Source organism: Artemia sp. Qi Xiang Cuo, chromosome 11 (assembly GCF_049724085.1).
Source record: "Artemia sp. Qi Xiang Cuo chromosome 11, ASM4972408v1, whole genome shotgun sequence".
Taxonomy (NCBI): Eukaryota; Metazoa; Arthropoda; class Branchiopoda; order Anostraca; family Artemiidae; genus Artemia; species Artemia sp. Qi Xiang Cuo.
In genome coordinates, this window is record NC_142804.1 from 63624752 (window position 1) to 63643822 (window position 19071).

At 32.5% G+C, this 19071-nt stretch overlaps 1 protein-coding gene across 4 annotated transcripts in view; it reads left to right on the forward strand.

Moving 5' to 3' along the window:
• The first annotated feature begins 6198 nt into the window (after positions 1 to 6198).
• Positions 6199 to 19071, forward strand: part of LOC148947232 (uncharacterized) — a 47421-nt gene continuing 34548 nt past the window's right edge. Inside the window, exons 1-2 of one of the 4 annotated variants that reach the window (XM_089097335.1) lie at positions 6225 to 6348; positions 16294 to 16372. Coding sequence is in view for 1 of the 4 variants with exons in the window: in XM_089097333.1 (XP_088953459.1) it covers positions 6290 to 6298 (9 nt within the window). In the remaining 3 variants the exon portion in view is untranslated. Of the gene's footprint in view, positions 6349 to 16293; positions 16373 to 16515; positions 16569 to 19071 lie in introns of all 4 variants that reach the window. The other 3 variants (XM_089097336.1, XM_089097333.1, XM_089097334.1) reach the window with 3 other exon arrangements.

Below are 19071 nucleotides of genomic sequence, written 5' to 3' on the forward strand. Positions count from 1 at the left end.
CACTTGAAAGTAGTTTTGCAGGTTTTATTATTTACAAAAGGCTTGATAATAAGCCTTAAAACTATGTCTCTATATACATAAAGAAAGAAAAACGAGCAAAAATGGGGTTTTTATAGGCCAAATGAAAATACTGAAAAAAAACAAAGCGAATATTTCGAGAGGACAAACGCCTCTCTTCTTCAGTGCGAAACGAAATAATGTAACCAAGGAAAGTGCCGAAGAAAAAAACAACAAAAAAAACGCGGAAAGTCAATGTGAAAAGAACCAAAAACCCAAAGAAAAAAACAAAAACTTAAAAGATGAATAAAATTCAATAAAAGCCAAAAGTTAAAAGAATTAAAACCAAATACCTAACAACCATAAAAGCGAGTTATTCGCCAATATCCGCGATTTGCACAAAATCCAAAAAAAAAAATATATGAACTGCCATCGACGGATACTAGCGAACAACTGACAAATAAAAGGAATCAATTCATTCACTCAAAAAAACAAAGCGAACCAGCAAATAAATAAGTTGAGAATTGTGTCATTTGATTTCGGATTTTAATTAATGCATTTCTTGTTGACACCCTTTGAGACCTAAGGGGTTGTTCACGTGTTTGATTAGATGACTGGGAAAGTGGTTCAAGTGTTATTTCAGGGATTACTAAAGTATCGGCTTCTCTTTTGAGAAAACCGAAATATGACTCGTTTATTTCTTTCTTTATGTGATGTCAGGCCAATGTGGTTTAAGAAATTATCGTCTCTATATACATTTTTTAATCCATATTTATAGTGTATATTTCTCTTCAAATCAAGAGATAAAAAAATAAATCGGTCTATTATTTTGATTCCAAGGTGAATTTGAAAGAAGAAGAAAATCGGCTGTTAAAATCTGAACTCCCTACCAGAAATTTTTAGTGTAGAATATTAATTTACTGAAAACACTAGATTCAAACAAAAGTACTGAATTCATTTTGTGCAGATGAAGTCCAAAGTTTTTTTGTCTGTTTAGGAACGAGTTGTTTTAAATGTTTAGCTAGAAGAACATAGCGAGTATCGTTGGATTAAAAAAAGACGAAAGTCACGTTTTCTGCCGAGAGATGAATCCTTTTACCAAAAAGTGAAAAACGATGAAAAAAAAAATCGAAACGAACAATCAGAGCCTAGTGAAAATTTTATACCAAATAAACGTGTTTTCTGCATGTAAATACACGATGATGAGCTGTTACTAGTTCCGTTTTCAATCATCAGTTATCAGTCACCTGTGACCAGTTATCAGTCACAGCCTAAATATTGTTTTATTTAACAATTTGCTTATAGCCGATGCACAGTGAACTAAAACAACGTATTTATTGTTCACAGTTCAATATAAATTTTGAACCTAAAATATGTGCATGTCTCTATAAAAAAAAGTATAGCACAGCAAATAAATCTGCTCGCAAGGTACTCCAGCCTGACTCTTTGTTACAAAGGAAATTTTTTAAACGATTCAAAAGTAACTGAATGCTGATGGCGTTGTCACTATATTTGACCGAAATATCTGTATTTTTTTTAAATTGTTTTTCAATGTATATTAAAAAGATTTATCCCTATTTGAACTGTTATTTGTAAGACCTGAAGAAAACGTGACATCCTTCGTTTTTTTTTTTTTAATCCAAAGCGTTGTGGCTACCCAAAAATTTTAAATTAAACATATTATGTGCATTATTTTATCTCTTACTCTTTTTTTTGAAATAATTCCTGACATTTATTGTATTATTTCCTCTCCTTCACTAATGGTTTAATTTACACTACGGTTTACTTTTTTATCTTTTATGGTTTCATTTGCGCTCTTTCGTTGTATTAGAATCACTAATTTTAAAAGCTAATATAAGTATAACAATTAGGGATAAAAGCCGGATAGAAAATAAACTTAGTTGTTAAAACCTATTAAAAGATTTACTTTTTTTTCTGTTTTTAACTCTGTAGACTTTCAAAACATTTTGAAAGATATGTATTTGTTTTCGGTTTTAAGAGTTTGGATTTTTGTATTATTTGTTTAATCTATAGACTTTTAAACTTTTAGGTCACTTTTCACCACACGTGTCTGGACTTCATTTCAAGGGGAATGCGTCACTAGTCGTTTCAAAGAATCCACATACGAGCAGTTTCTTAATTTCGTGTGCATCAGAATCTGAAGGAAAAGGCTTAGAATGTCAGAAAAAAGGTTTGAAAAGTTGCCTCCAAAGTAAAAAGGAAAAAAAATCGAAAAGATTTCAAAGAATTCATAAAAGAAAAGACATATAAATGTGAGGTATGTGACAAGTCCGTTTCTCGAATGTGCGATTTGGACCGGCACCAAAGAGTGCATACGGGTGAGAAGCCGTTTAAGTGTGATGCTTGTGACCAAACTTTTTCTCATGCAGCAGGTTTGAACACCCATAAAAGAGTGCATACGGGTGAAAAACCGTTTAAATGTGATGTTTGTGACCAAACCTTTTTTGCGGCATCAAATTTAAACACCCATAAGAGAGTGCATACGGGTAAAAAGCCATTTAAGTGTAGTGTTTGTGACCATACCTTTTCTCAAGCATCAAGTTCGAACACCCATAAAAGAGTGCATACGGGTGAGAAACCATTTAGGTGTTATGTTTGAGACCAAATCTTTTCTGCCGCATCAAGTTTGAACATCCATAAAAGAGTGCATACGGGTGAGAAACCGTTTCAGTGTAATGTTTGTGACCAAACCTTTTCTGCCGCATCAAGTTTGAACACCCATAAAAGAGTGCATATGGGTGAAAAACCGTTTAAGTGTGATATTTGTGATAAAAACTTTTCTCGAGCATCACATTTGAACACCCATCAAAGAGTGCACACGGGTGAGAAGCCATTTAAGTGTAATGTTTGTGATAAAACCTTTTCTGTAATACTAAATTTAAACACCCATCAAAGAATGCATACGCTTGAGAAATAGTATAAATGTGATATATGTGATCGAACCTTTTTTCGAGCTGGAAATTTGACCAAGCAACAAAGAGGGTATATGATTGATTAGACATTTACATGTTATGTATGTTAGAAGTGTTTTTAGAAAGTTTGCAGTTTGGATACATATCAAAGACTGCGTACAAGTGAGAAACCTTTCATATGTGATGTGTGTAGAAAAACTTTTCGTGATGTTGGCAATTTTACTCGCATTAAACAGTACTTACAGGAGTTTTGGAAGATTGTTGTCTCCTCAGTGGTTTGTGGTTGTTATTGTCACAACCAATTAGTACATCGAATTAGTTCTTTCAATGTTTTTTTTTATGTGTTTAGTTTCCTTAGCAATTTTAGTTTCTTTAGTTATTCAAATTTGCTTGAGTGTTACCAATGTGATGTACATAAGAAATGCTTGTTTACATCACGGTTTTTGAATGAGCTCCAAAGATTTTATACAGGTGAGAAACTTTTTAAAAGATTATCTATGCAAGGAATGCTTGCCGTGGCTGTACAGGTGAGACACATTTAAATGTGAAATGTGTAAAAGGATGTTTTCATTTAAGTTGGCTCTGAATTAGCATCTAGCAACCTATTCTAGAAAAAGCATCTCTGTTTATAGACTGCAACAAGGCCTTAGGAACAATAGTGATTTTTATTTACAAAAGAAAACTCGATGAAGAATTAAAGCTGTTCCACATTGGCTAATCCTTCAATTTAAATTCTTTAGATATTGATGTAGTTCTCCTTCTTTTTTTTTTTTTTTTTTTTTTTTTTTTTTTTTTTTTTTTTTTTTTTTTGCAAGTTAAGCTTTTATTTCATCCAATGATCAATGTGGAACCATACGAGACGAAAAAGGCAAATATCTATTTTCCGAAAAAAATCTAATACTGATAATCTCAAAAGAAACAAGTAGTTTATATTGTCCTAAACTGAAATGCATAATAATTAGGATTTTTAAGCAACCATAGATAACTGAAATTCTGAAAAACTGAAAGATTTGTGTGTTTTTCCTTCTATTTGTGCCATGATTTATATGTTTTGAACTTATGCCGACAAATTTGTTGTGTAAGATGGCTCATATGCACTGAAAAAGGTATTTAATGAGCAAGTCCACTCCTCCACTTTTTATGAAGTCCAGTTGCTGGTTATTCATATCCCTTAAAATTTGCCTGGACTGATGAGCCTTCTCTTTTATTTCAAGTTAATACGATGTAGTTAATTTGGATGCCAGTCTAGGAAAATCCCACAAAGAAGAAAAATTTTCAGAAAAATAATGAGGGAGGGAGTGCCTCAAAAAATGAGGTGTCTCAAAAAGAGGGAGGGAATGAGGATGGAAATTCTTTTGGTATCAATTATGAGAAGTTACCAATTTGTTCAAACTGTATTGATTTAGAATAATTCCATTAGGCTAAAGACGTAAAATCACTAAAGCTCCAATAACTCCTTGTAAGTCTTGTTTTATTTATGTGGAAACTATTTGTTGCACCCAGTAAACTTGTAATGTGAAAATAATGCTGTCGCTCTATAAACATTAAAACTCTGAGAAACAACAGATTTGGGCTTTGAGATTAAATTAGTATGTTTAAACCCACAAAAATAGCTCTTGTCCTAAGATATAGTTATTTCTAAAGATTGAAGAAGAATCTATTTTAACTCTTCGAGAGAATTGAGTGATGTAAGTGTTTGTTTAACTGATAGTAATAAAAGTTTTACTTGTTGCCGATAATTGGCCGTTTTCGTCAGGTCAAGCAAAAAAAAAAACAGATTTTATCAAATTGATTTACTGAGATTATTCTTTTCGTAAAACGAAACTTCAACAGATTTGGATTAAAAATGAGGCCTGATAACTTTATTTATCTGTTTTGAATTTTTGGAACGATAAATTTGTAAAAAACATCCAATTTACAACTATTTTGAGCTTTGACAACCCATGTTTCGCATCCATATAGGAATTTACTTCGGATGATCGTCTCGTAGACTCTAATTTCGTAATGAGGCTTATACTTCGACAATTCCACAGTGGCTAGGTGAATGCGCCTTTCAATTTCATGATCAAATCCCCCTGTAGTGAGACTGACTAATTAAGTCAAAATTGGGTTTTTGTAAAAACATTAAGACACAAAATACAAAGTTTTGAAATGCCACTTTTTATCAAGATAAAGAGCAGATCCTGGTATGTGTAGACTTGAATAGCACATTGAGAAATCACCACTTCCTTCTTATATGCATCAGTGGGCCCGATAAGATGTGGTTGATTCTCGATATAAATGATACATTTTATGGGAACGGGGAGCCTGATACTAATTTTATGCTGGACTGACCTCAGGTCCGTTATTTTGGGAAATAATTAAAAAAACTTTTCCACAAAATAAGTTTTTCAAAAGAAAAGTAAAGAATTCCATTAAACAAAAACTGAGCAAAAATAATCTATCAATCGTGAAACTGCCATAAATTAGCATCAATAAATAAATGAAACCCAAAACGAACAGAAATTACAATAAATAACCGAGTCAAACTCAAAACGAGTAGAAATTAACATAAGTTGGGCTCAAAACCCAATTTTTAACAACATACGGTATTTGTTTAGCCTTGTGACACCTCATAAGGAGACATGTTAAGAAAACAATTCTTACTTTAAAATATGTATATGTATAATGATCCTAGTTCTTATATTATACAACGGGAGAACCTTTATCATCAAGTCTTTCCTCTAAAAATTCTCAAAAGAGAAAAAGTTTCCAAATATCACATTATTGAAAATTCAATGCTTAAGTCTTTTTAAATTGCCGCTTTAAATTGCTGCCTAATAAGTTCTTTTATAGATAGCGTTCATGCCGTCTTTTTAATATTTTTTTTTAAAGAGCAGTGGCTAAGGGCGAATAGCAGTGGCGTAAATACAAAATATGAATAGCAGTGGCGAAAATCAAAAGTTTGTATTTTCGGCGAAAAACCGAAAATACAAAATATGCACGGCATTGAAAAGAAATGAAATAATATAAAAAAAATTATATGAAATCCGTTGATTTTGAATTGAAGTTATCAGGTTAGGTTACAAAAGATGCACGGAATTTTTTTTAATGAGCACTGGCGAAAATACTGTTTTTTTAATGAGCAGTGGCGAAAATTTCATTTTGATTCACAATTTCTATAATTTCAATTTACCACTACTTTTTCTTTAAACACGTTTTTTGACACACGTGCTAAACGCTATCTATAAAACAACTTATTTCGCGGTAGTTTACAGCGGCAATTTCAAAAGACTTAAGCAACGTGGTGCTTTTAGCATGGGTTTTGGAAACATTTTCTTTTAAGCTTGAAAAAGAAGGATTTTTAGAGGAAAGACTTGATGATAAAGGTTCTCCCGTTGGATAATATAAGAACTAGGATCATTATACATGTTTTAAAGTAAGAATTGTTTTCTTAACATGTCTCCTTATGAGGTGTCACAAGGCTAAACAAATACCGATATTTCTTCTTTATTATATTTATGCAATTCATCTGATAAAAGTAAATAGTATTTCTGATTAATATGTTTGTTTTTCAGACCATGCACTTACTCACACTGATGGTCCTAGGCTATATATAGTCCAAGGATAGCCTATATACAAAATTGGTATAGGCTAGCCTAAGCCTAGAATTATGGCTATTGAGAAGGAAACATGTTAAGAAAACGATTCTTGCTTCCTAGTATGCAGATAAATTGAAGTTAACACATTTTGAATGAGATTACCCTAGGCTATAGGTAAATGTGCAGTTTACAACATAATAAAGGTTAAATTTTTACCAAATCATATTATTGAGTTTCAAATAAAGTGAATATACCATTTGCTGCCTTTTTGGTAAATATATACCAAATCATATTATTGAGTTAGGAATAAAGTGAATACACCATTCAATGCCTTTTTTATGCTGATTACAAATATAATAGGCTAGGCTAATCATTTCTATTGGAAATGAATTTCAGCCCCCCCCCTATATATGCCAATTCAGAGTATATATTTCTACATTAGGGGGGTGGGGGCAAAATTTGTTTCTGATGGAAATGGGAGGTAGGCCTAAGTTTAAACTTTACCCCCACCCCTAATGTAGAAATATATACCCTGAATTGGCAAATATAGGGGGGGACTAAAATTCCTTTCCAATAGAAATGATTATTATATTCATAATTGGGATAAAAAAAGACATCAAATGGTGTATTCACTTTATTCCTAACTCAATAATATGATTTGGTACATATTTACCACCTTTTTTTTATGCTGATTACAAATATAACAATCATTTCTATTGGAAATGAATTTAGCCCCCCCTATATATGTCAATTAAGGATATAGGCTATATTTGCAAATATGGGGTGGGGTTAGGTTAGGGGGGGGCTGAAATTCATTTCCAATAGAAATGATTATTATATTTGTAATCAGCATAAAATAATGCATTGAATGGTGTATTCACTTTATTCCTAACTCAATAATATGTTTTTGGTAAAAATTTACCTAATAAAGTAGGATGAAAGTAAATAGGCTATATCATTTAATGCCCTTTTCATGCTCTTTCATAATTAAGTAATCTCTTCTCCAGGAAATTAAGTTTAGAGCTATTAATGGGTGCAAAACAGCCTATAGTAACCAAAAGATAAGCAACATGTTTCCAAAAAACCTGGCTAGTAAGAAAAAAAATAGCCTACCAGATTCAGTAGCTGATTCAGATTCAGTATCTTATAGCAATTATTATTTTCCTTAATCTCAATAGTAAAATGCTAGGCTATTTTGAAACCAAATTTGTTGAAATTTACAAAAAGAGCAAGACATTTGTTGAAAATAATTAAAGTTTTACTATGATGTCATTTCTGAGAGGTTTTAGGCTCTTTTACCTACTAATTTGTTTTCAAAATAACATTTTACTATTAAGACTAAGGAAAATAATAATCATGGTACTGTTCTTTTATCTGTAAGACACATGAGACAGCCACTTGGGAACAGCACAAACAAACTACATGAACAAACTAGTCAAGCAAAATTTTAAACAGGGAATTGCTTTGAAACAGGGGTTTCTCACTTTGTTGAACAATATTTAAACTTTAGTTTTTTGGGGTTTAGGGGGGAAAAGGTAGGCTACCTAGGTTAGGTTATGTATTTAATATATTCCATGCTTTACCCCCACCCCCCTTATGTGCAAATATATAGCCAAAACTTATTTCTAGACCATTATATTATTATCCAAAAAAAAAATTATTATTTATATATTATTATTTTAAAAAAAAGAAAATGTTACAACCTAGTGATGTTAATGAAAGGATATACAAAAACTACAGAAATGCATTAAATAGACTTTTGCGAAAAGCAAAGGAAGCTCATTATAAGAAAAAGTTTGGTGATGCAGCTGGAAACCCCAATAAAACATGGCGGATAATTAAACAGCTCATAAATCCTCCCCACACAGTCGCCCCGGATCAGATTATTGGTCGAGTAGGTGCAGAATTAAGTGACCCGTCTGATATAGCCCAAGAATTTGTTGACCACTTCGCTACAGTTGGACATAATGTGGCTGAGGGAGTAAGAATAGTGGATGGCGACCGCCCTTTCCAACATTACCTTGGAAATAGCGAAACAGAATTTTCAGTTTACCTGAAACCGGTGACCGAGAGTGAAGTAAAAGAAATAATTTTCGACATGAAAAATAGTGCAGCTGGTAGTGACATTTTGTCTCTACGGATAATTAAATATCTGTGGCCAGCTATATCGCATGTATTAGTTAACCTAATAAATCTTTGTTTTAAACAGGGAGTATTTCCATCTTGTTTCAAGTTGGCACGAATTACACCGGTTCATAAGGGGGGTGATCACAGTGAGGTAAGTAACTATCGGCTGATTTCCGTTTTACCGGTCATGTCAAGACTTGTGGAAAAGTGCTTTTCCCGGAGGTTGTACCATTATTTAGAGTGCCATTCAATACTAACATCCACCCAGTTTGGATTCAGAAATGGACGCACGACCGAACAAGCTGTGGCTTATCTCTGTGGTGTTGTGAATACTGCCCTGGACCTTGGTTTTAAAGTGTCTACCATCTTTTTGGACATTATAAAAGCTTTCGACACTGTAGACCATGGTATATTGCTTGAAAAATGTGAATTTTATGGGATTAGAGGGCCTGCTCTTGATTTCCTACGTAGTTTTTTGTCTAATAGGCAGCAGTATGTGCGAATAAATGGATCTACTTCTTCCGTTGTAGATATGAAATGTGGTGTGCCACAAGGGTCCGTTCTTGGCCCCTTGCTATTTTTGATATTTGTAAATGATCTTGTACTGTCCCTGAAGGATGCGAAAACTAAAATGAGCGACATGTTTCACAGTGACAGTGACGTTACAGTACCTCTATTTGCCGATGATACTTCATTGATTTGCATTGCAAAAACAGAACGCCTTTTAGTTGAATTAATGACACAGTGTTTAGATCAAGTGTCTAGCTGGCTAAGAGTTAATAAAATAAAAGTAAACCCATCTAAGAGCAGTTTTGTAATATTTTCGCGTACATCTAATTACTACCCATGGATCCAAGAAGTGAGTTACCTGGAAGGTAAAGTTAAGCGTGATCAGTGTGTTAGATATTTGGGTATTATGCTAGATGAAACACTATCTTTTAGGAAACATGTTGAAAAGGTGTCAGGAATCCTGTGCCGTAATCTGGGAATACTGCGTAAATTGAAACATGTATTACCCCCTTCTGTTCTTCGCACTTTGTATTTTTCTATTATACATCCACATATATTGTATTGCTCATCTATTTGGCTGAGTACGTTTCCATCAATTACTAATCGAGTTCGAGTGATCCAAAATAACGGAATCCGTGTGTTGACTGGTAAATCAAATCTTGTATCCGTTAGAGCTACCTATATTGATGTAAAAGTATTACCTGCTGCAGGCCTTAGAGATTTTTATAGCCTTCAATTTATGTTCAAATATAATAATGAATTATTACCGTCTTGCTTTTCAGGAATGCTAAAAGCTAGATCTTCGATTCATGATCATGAAACTCGCCAAAGGGAAAATTTACATGCCCCGCTCGTGGTGTCTGCCAGGTCGACATTCTCGCCTATTTATAGGGGATTAAAGTTGTGGAATGGGGTTAATAAAGAGTTAAGAGAAATAGGGGATCTGAAGGAATTTAAAAATAAAATAAAAGGAATGTTATATGAGAAATATGATTTTTAAATTTTTTTTTTTTTTTTTGTTTTTTTTTTTTGTGTGTTGGGGGTATTTTTTTTTATGTACCTGGAGGACAAGTATAGTGATTTTGTGATTGGTGGTAGGAACCGCGTGCGAAGGGGAATGATTTTTCTTTTATTTTAATTTTTTTAGGCCTAGGTTGTATATTTCTGTTGTGAATATGAAATTTTGATATATGCCTACCCTTAGGACAACCTGACCCCAGGTTCTTGGGTCGGTAGTGAGTAAAATGTATTGTCCTTGTGTGTGTTAATAAATTACTATTACTATCCTATTTTGTTTTATTTCATTAACATTAACCAAGCTTCACTTCTCATGTGTCTTACAGATAATAGAACAGCACCATAATTACAATTCATAAATCAGCTGCAAATAGCAGTTTTTGTCACTAGATAGTTTTTTTTTTCAAGAAACATGTTTTAAACTTTTGATTAATATGGACTGTTTTGCCTTTTGTGCCCCATTAAGAGCTGTGGTAAGTTTAGAGAAGCTTATATTTGTGACCTACAAATAAGTTGAACATGCCACTTGATGTGTTTTTTTATGCTTTTTCCAAATATAACAATTGCTTTACTCAGAAATTTAATGTTAAGCCCTTTATTGACACTCAAAGATGATACCTTTTTCTGTTATTTTAGATACCACTTATGTACTGCTGTTAACATCAATCTTGTTAAACCAGTTCACCTATAAATTGAATTGACTGTGACAATATTGAGAATCACAAAACACTTGGGAAATATATAATTTGGGCTATATATTTGCACATGAGGGAGAGGGGTAAAGTATAGTGGACCTGCAGTTTGAATGCATTAGCTACTATTATTGTGCATATAATGAAGTAAAAATTGTTGTTTTCAACCCTTTATATAGCCAAAAAGTTGAGAAAAAGGCATCATCTCTAAGGGTCTGTAATGGGCTTAAAATTGAATTTCTGAGTAAAGCAATTACTATATTCAGAGAGAGCATAAAAAAGGCAACTAATGGTATGTTAATGTTGTTTGTAGATTAGTAATATATACTGCCCCAGATTTACCAGGGCTTTAGATAGAATTATCAGGAAACAATTATTAAACTATAAAAGAGAATAAGGAAAAGCATCAAGGGATGTATTCACTTTCATCCTAGCTAAATTATGTTGTAAACTGCAAATTTACCCTACATCTTACCCTCAACATCCCTATTGTGCTTATGTATAGCCAAAATTATATATTCTCTATGTGTTTTTCCATTTCTTGGTTCTGCATTGGTTCACTTTATGTAAATAGCAACAAAGACAACACTGCCTTTCTATCATAAACACAAACAACAATAAGAATAATAGGTATTTTTCTTAAAGCCAGTGGATCTTTAACCTTAAATGAATATTTTGACCCTATATCCAAGGGCTCTCCTCAGCAAAACACAAATGAATATATAAAAGATACTTAAATTAGAATATAATCATAATTTTTATTTAAACAGTCCTAGCCTTCTTACTACAAGGAAGTTTAATTAGGACCGATACATAAAGTGAGGTGAAATGGGGCAATTCATTCAAATGACATAAAAATAATTAAAAGTAAGTTTTCAGTACTAATATTGCCTTTCTGTCAGCTATCCTCATGGGTCTTTTTGTAAAGACCTTTGACTAAATGCACTTTTTGTCTAAATGCTTTAAATACAAATTTAAGTAAAAACAATTTAATAAATTTTATAAAACCAGTAGACAGTACCAATGAACCTGTTACAAAAAGACCTTTGAGTTTAGCTGCCAAAAAGGCAAGATCAGCATTGAAAACATGCTCTTAATTATTTTTATGTCATTTGATTGAATTGCTTCTTTTCATCTCATTTTATGTATCAGTCCTAATTAAACTTCCTGGAAGTAAGGATGTTAGGATTCTTTAAAAAAATTTAGTTTCAATGGTTGTACTGCAATATAAGGTTCTTTATCAATTCCATTTGTTGTTTTGCTTAGGACAGCCCATGGATATAGGGTTAAAATATTCATTTAAGGTTAAAGTTCCACCATCTTATAGAAAAAACCCTATTATTCTACTTGCTGTTTGTGTTCACTTTGCGGGTACACTGGTTAAAACAATAGTGATGGATGGCAAAATGCAGAAGAAAGATATAATTTAGGCTATAGATTTGTATATTAATTGGGTTTGGGGTAAGGTGTAGTGGAAGTGCATTCAAAATGTGTTAACTACAATTTTTCCACTTATCATTGTTTTCTTAACAATTTGCCTTCTCAATAGCTTCAATTCTAGGCTTTTACCACAAAATTAATAATAAGCAATGAAATTCTTGCTTTATAATATGCAGCATGTTTCTATTAATCAAATTATCATGTTTCCCTGATATTTTCAAGTCATTTCAAACAATATTCTTATCCAGCTGGGTGTTACAATCAATCACTCAGGTAAAATTACATTTCACCAGGTCAAAAATATGAGTAAACAAGATGAAAAAGAAGGAATAATGTATCACATGATACCAAACAACAAAAAAGTATATTATAAAAGCTATATGCAGGACTATCAGGAGATGGGGATATTATCAGAAAAAACAATCATGATATTAAGAAAGACCATAAAATGAGGAATCTAATTTTACTAGTCCTACTCTTTTTATCTTATATTGTTTCCTTTATAAGAGCCACTAAACTGCAATTTTACCCTTGACAACTTTGGACTATAAAAGCAAAACTAGAAATAGAGTTTTACCACAATGAGGCTGAAGAAAAAAGGTTTCAAGGCTCAAACCATTGTTAAATGATGTTTTACAAGGTTTAAAAGTTTTTTTTTAAAACATTATAAATTTGATAAAAAATCTGGATATGACTTAAAATCTTGGTCAAACCATTGAAATTATGTTCCCAAACCCTAATGGCACCAATAAAAAAAGAAAAAACCAGGGGTCAAAAATTCATTTTTTTAAATCTATGGGTGCAATATTTTTTTTTTATTTAAAAAAAAAAAATTTAAAATACCAAAAAACAGTATTGATCAATGAAAGTACAAAAAATTCAAACCACAGAGGGGGGTGGTGGTGGTTATGGCTGTGGAATAGTTAGAAATGCCACAAAACAAAGGACTTCTGACCCATCTAAAGGGCATTTTTTGGTATTTATTTTTTTGTAAATGCACTTGGTTACTGATAGGGTTGTGCCTCCTGGCTCTCTCAATGGCTCACATTTTTCTCTTTTTGTGCTCAAAAACTGTAATAGATTCTGAGTATAAGTTGAGCACAAGTTAAACTATCAGAGGGGCTGTGGTAATTCACCCTTAAAGATAAATAATCTGTAGAATTCTATAAAACTTTGTTTTCTCATCTTAGAGCTAGAAATGGGGAGCTCCTTTTTTTGTCAGTTTCGGCCAATCCTTAACTACCTCCTATTAGGTCAATATGACTGTTGATGCAACCAAGTTGCATTCTTAAACCCATATTTTTCCAAATTCCCTGGAGATTATACCAACCAGTCTTGGAGAGATTTTTGCACGTATCATATGATACATCTGCAACATCTACACATCTTGAGGTTTCAAGAAGACCCAGTTCCCACTTTGCTCAGTACCCAGTTCCCATATGCAATCATTTTTTTGTGAGCAAAGTAGGTAAATTAAACCAAAAAAAACCATTACAAATAAATGAAAAATATTAGAGAATTATAAACCATTTAAGAATTCTTAAGAACCTAGCTGCAAATAATTTCCTGCATATGACTGGTGTTAATTAAATGTGTCTCCTGTTAAAAATTCAACAATATTAGGTTGATAGAATCATTTCATTTATTAATGTCATGATCAATAATGATAAAATGTCATGATGATAATGCCATGATATCATGAGGTAACAAAAATAGAACAAAACTCAAAGTAAGATTTCCTTGTCAGTAAAATGATGTAAAGGAAAATGAAGATTCCTTAATTCCATCATATCATACCTTTTTTGTTAATATATATTAAAGGCAGAATTCCTGTAATAATTGCTTGGTCTCTTCTACAGCTGGCTTATCAATACAAAAATTTCTATTTGGTTTATCAATTATTATTATCCATATTAATACAAGTGGATTCACCAACTGAGTCATAGCTCAGACCTTGTCAGGCCATTACTTCAACCCCCCCCCCAAAAAAAAAAACAAAGAAACTATTCAATTATTGGGGACTAGGGGCAGCATTTTCCCTTCTTATAATATACCTGGCTTGCTGTCAGACTTTACCTTCCACAACTACATCTTAAAACTGAACATCCTACTTATGAAATGTCTACAGCCAGTATCTGAACCCAGTTAGACATTCTTCTATTGGATACTTTCTTGTTTCCTTGGTCATCAGACATCCTTGGCGAATTGGGGAATCAGCTCTTCCAGTTCTAGAGAAATGACTCTGAGGATTCCCAATTCCTGTACTGGCTTCAATAACTAATTGTATTTCAGTCCTTTTAAGTCAAAGAAGATTTTCGTGTAAGATTAAACTTCGAAATTACTTCCTCTGCTTCTTTGCATACCACCATCGTGTGCCAATTATGTTCTACCCTCTCAAAGGTCCATCTCCTTGTAGAAACTTTCCAGCAACTCCAAGGGATAGGAATGAAAGGCTCTAGTCTATAACTAGTCATTGATGCACCAACCTTAGGTGCTTCATCTCCCAACTCGTTACCTGTTATCCCAGAATGTCCAAGGGTCACAATGGGCTAATAAAGCTGCCATTGGAGGCTAGTCTGTTTAAGGCTTTGTGGCACTTCAGTTCATTTTTTTTATGTTCTTATTATTCTCAAGAGTCTTAAGACTTGCTTGGTTGTCAGTTATGATACAAATCTTCCTGTCTGTGCTTTTTAATTTCTCTAGTCTTTTAGCTGCCTGTTCTATCCTTATCAGTTTAGCCTGGAAGATCATTTCAATTTCCCCTAAGTGATAACTTGTAATCTTTTTATTTAGATCTGAGGTATTATGGTACATCCCTACTCCTGTGTCTAATTTTCCATGGGTCTGTGAACCACCATTGTAACAGATTATTCCGTTATTTTGATGGATTAGTGCAATTTCCTGCTCTATTTATGTCACTCCTTCTCTTTGTAGCAATAAAAAATGGCCTTGTTGATTTAATAATTGAATTAGTATTATCCTTGTACATCTCTAACTCCCTATGCTTAGGATAAGCAATACTGGGTTGCATGTTTCTAAATGACTTTATTTTCCACTTCATAACTTCTGTCTCCAAACTCCATTGGTCAACCATTTTCAACCAAATAGAACTTTTTAATTTCTCCTTCCTCTAGAAAATTCTTTATAGGTTGAAGTCTTACACATAGCCTAGTTCCATGGATGGAGTGGCAGTTCCATAGTACACCATTGTGATCATTAGACAGGAAAGCCTTTGTACCTTTCTCAAAGGGGTTTTATGTGCCTGAACGTAGGTCAACCTGACCCAGGAAACTCCACCATACAGAAGCATAGGTTGAATTACTGCCCCATGCAGATGCATGATCTTGATTGAAGCTAAACCCCAGCTTTTTCCCACCATTCTCTGGCACATGATTAAGGAAGTTGTGGATGTCAACTTTCTCTGTGCAATAGGCTTTTCAGGTCAACTGGTGATCCATCATGATTCCAAAATTTTTCACTTGTTCCTTGAGTGATATTTGGTAATCATACATATTTCAAGTAAAAGAAACTTTTACTTTCATGTACCAAAACTTACTTGCCTGAGATGTAACTATTTCTCTTTGTTGAATCTCAGGTAAATAATTTTATATTTTGAAACGACTGTCATCAGTAAAAATTACTTTCCTGAGATCCCTACTTGTTTTGCCAATGGTTCCTCGGAAATGAACCTAGAAATAGAAAATAAAACTATTGAACCTAGAAAATCAGAAATGAGCCTAGAAAAAGAAAAGAAAATTAAGAAAATACTAAAGACAGTGACTTTTAAATACCACAACTTACCTACCTGAGCTGTAAATATTTCTGATTGCTGAATTTCAGGTGAGTAATTTTATATTTCAAAACGACTATTATCAGCAAAAATTTGACCCCCACTTTTTCCTCCAATGATGCCTCGGAAATTGAATCTAGAAAAAAATTAATAAATTACAAAAGAGTTACTTTTAAATATCAAAATTTATACAAACTTTATTGCAGTTTCATCAACAAGCTCAACCTTTAAAATACCAAAACTTACTTATCTGAGACGTAAGTTTCTCCGATTGTTTAACCTCAGGTAAGTAATTTTATATTTCAAAACAATTATCATCAGCAAAATTGTTTACCTGAAATCCCCTCTTGTTTTGCCAATAGTGCCTTGGAAATGAACCTCGAAAAAGGACATAAAATTAATAAAATACTAAAGACAGTTACTTCCAGATACCAAAACTTTCTTACCTGTGATGTAACCATTGCGGTTTGTTGAATCTCAGGTAAGTAATTTTATATTTCAAAACCACTATCATCTGCAGAAATTACTTACCTGAGATCACCATTTGTTTCGCCAATGGTGCCTCGGAAATGAACATAGAAAAAGAAAATAAAATAAATAAAATATTAAAGACAGTGACTTTTAAATACCACAACTTACCTACCTGAGCCGTAAATATTTCTGATTGTTGAATCTCAGGTAAGTAATTTTATATTTCAAAACGACTGTCATTAGCAAACATCACTTACCTGATTCTCCACTTGTTCCTCCAATTGTATCTCAGAAATGAACCTAGAAAAATAAAATTAATAAAATACTAAAGACAGTTAGTTTTAAATACTAAAACTTACTTACCTGAGGCGTAACTATTTCTGATTTTTGAATTTCATGCAAGTAGTTTTATATTTCAAAACGACTATCATCAGCAAAAATCACTTACCTGAGATCCTCACTTTCTCCTCCAATGATGCCTCGTAAAAACACCTAGAAAAAATAAATTACTAGAATACTAAAGACAGTTACTTTTAAATACCAAATTTTACTTACCTGAGACGTAACTATATCTGATCATCGAATCTCAGGTATGTAATTTTATATTTGAAAACGGCTATCATCAGCAAAAAATTCTTACCTGAGATCCCCAGTTTTCCTCCAATGATGCCTCGGAAAAGAACCTAGAAAAAGAAAATAAAATTAATAAAATACTAAAGACAGATACTTTTAAATACTAAAACTTGCTTACTTGAGACAACTATATCTGATAGTTGAATCTCAGGTAAGTAATTTTATATTTTCAAACGACTATCATCAGTAGCAATTACTTACTTGAGATCCCCACTTTTTTCCCCCAATGGTGTCTTGGAAAACAAAAAAACCTAGAAATAAAAATAAAAATAATAAAATACTGAAGACAGTTACTTTGAAATACCAAAACGTACTTACCTGAGACATGACTATTTCTGATTGTTGAATTTCAGGTAAGTAGTTTTATTTTTAAAAACGCCTATCATGAGCAAAATTAAAATAAAAGAAAATAAATAAAATACTACAAACAGTTGCTTTTAAATACCAAAAATTACTTACCTGAGACAAATATATCTGATTTTCGAATTTTGGTAAGTAATTTTATATTTGAAAACGACTATCGTCAACAAAAATTACTTACCAGAGATCCTTACTTTTTTCCTCCAATGGTGCCGCGGAAAAGAACTTAGAAAAACAAAATAGAAGTAATAAACTACTGAAGACTGTTACTTTTAAATGCCAAAACTTACTTACCTGAGACGTAACTAGTTCCGATTGTGGAATCTCAGGTAAGTAATTTTATATTTCAAAACAACTATCATCAGCAAAAATTACTTACCTGAGATTCCCACTTGTTTTGCCATTGGTGCCTCAGAAATCAACCTAGAAAAAAAAATAAGTTAACAAATACTAAAGACAGTTAATTTTAAATGAAAAACCTACTTATCTGACACTTAACTATTTCTGAGTTTTGGAATTTCAAGTAAGTAGTTTTATATTTCAAAACGACTAGTTTTATATTTCAAGACGACACTTGTTTTGGCACTGATGCCTCGGAAGTAAACCTAGAAATATAAAATTAACAAATACTAAAGATAGTTAATTTTGAATACGAAAACCTACTTTCCTGAGCCGTAACTATTTAGGATTTTTGGAATTTCAGGCAAGTATTCTTATATTTCAAAACGACTATCATCAACAAAAATTACTTACCTGAGATCCCCACTTGTTTCCCCAATGGTGCCTCGGGAAAGAAGCTAGAAAAAGAAAATAGATTCAATAAAATACTAAAGACTATTTCTTTTAAATACCAAAATCTACTTACCTGTGCTGTAACTATTTTTGATTGTTGAATTTCAGGTAAGTGATTTTATATTTCAAAACAACTATCATCAGTAAAAATTACTTACCTGAGTCCCCACTTGTTCCTCCAATGGTGTCTCGGAAATGAACCTAGAAAAAAAAAAAATTACTAAAATACTATAGACGGTTACTTTTAAATACTAAAATTGACTTACCTGAGACGTAACTTTTTCTGATTTTTGAATTTTACGTAAGTAGTTTTATATTTCAAAACGACTATCGTCAGTAAAAATTGCTTACCTGAGATCCTCACTTTTTCCTCCAATGATGCCTCAGAAAAGAACCTAGAAAAATAAAATAAAATTAATAAAATACTAGACAGTTACTTTTAAATACCAAAATTTACTTACCTGATGTGTAACTATATCTGATTGTTGATTTGCAGGTATGTAATTTTATATTTCAGAACAACTCTCATCAGCATAAATTGCTTACCCGAGATCACCACTTTACTCTCCAATGATGCCTCGGAAAAGAACCTAGAAAAAGAAAACAAAATTAATAAAATACTTAAGACGGGTACTTTTAAATGCTAAAACTTGCTTACTTGAGACAACTATATCTGATCACAGGTAAGTAATTTTATATTTTAAAACGACTATCATCAGCAACAATTA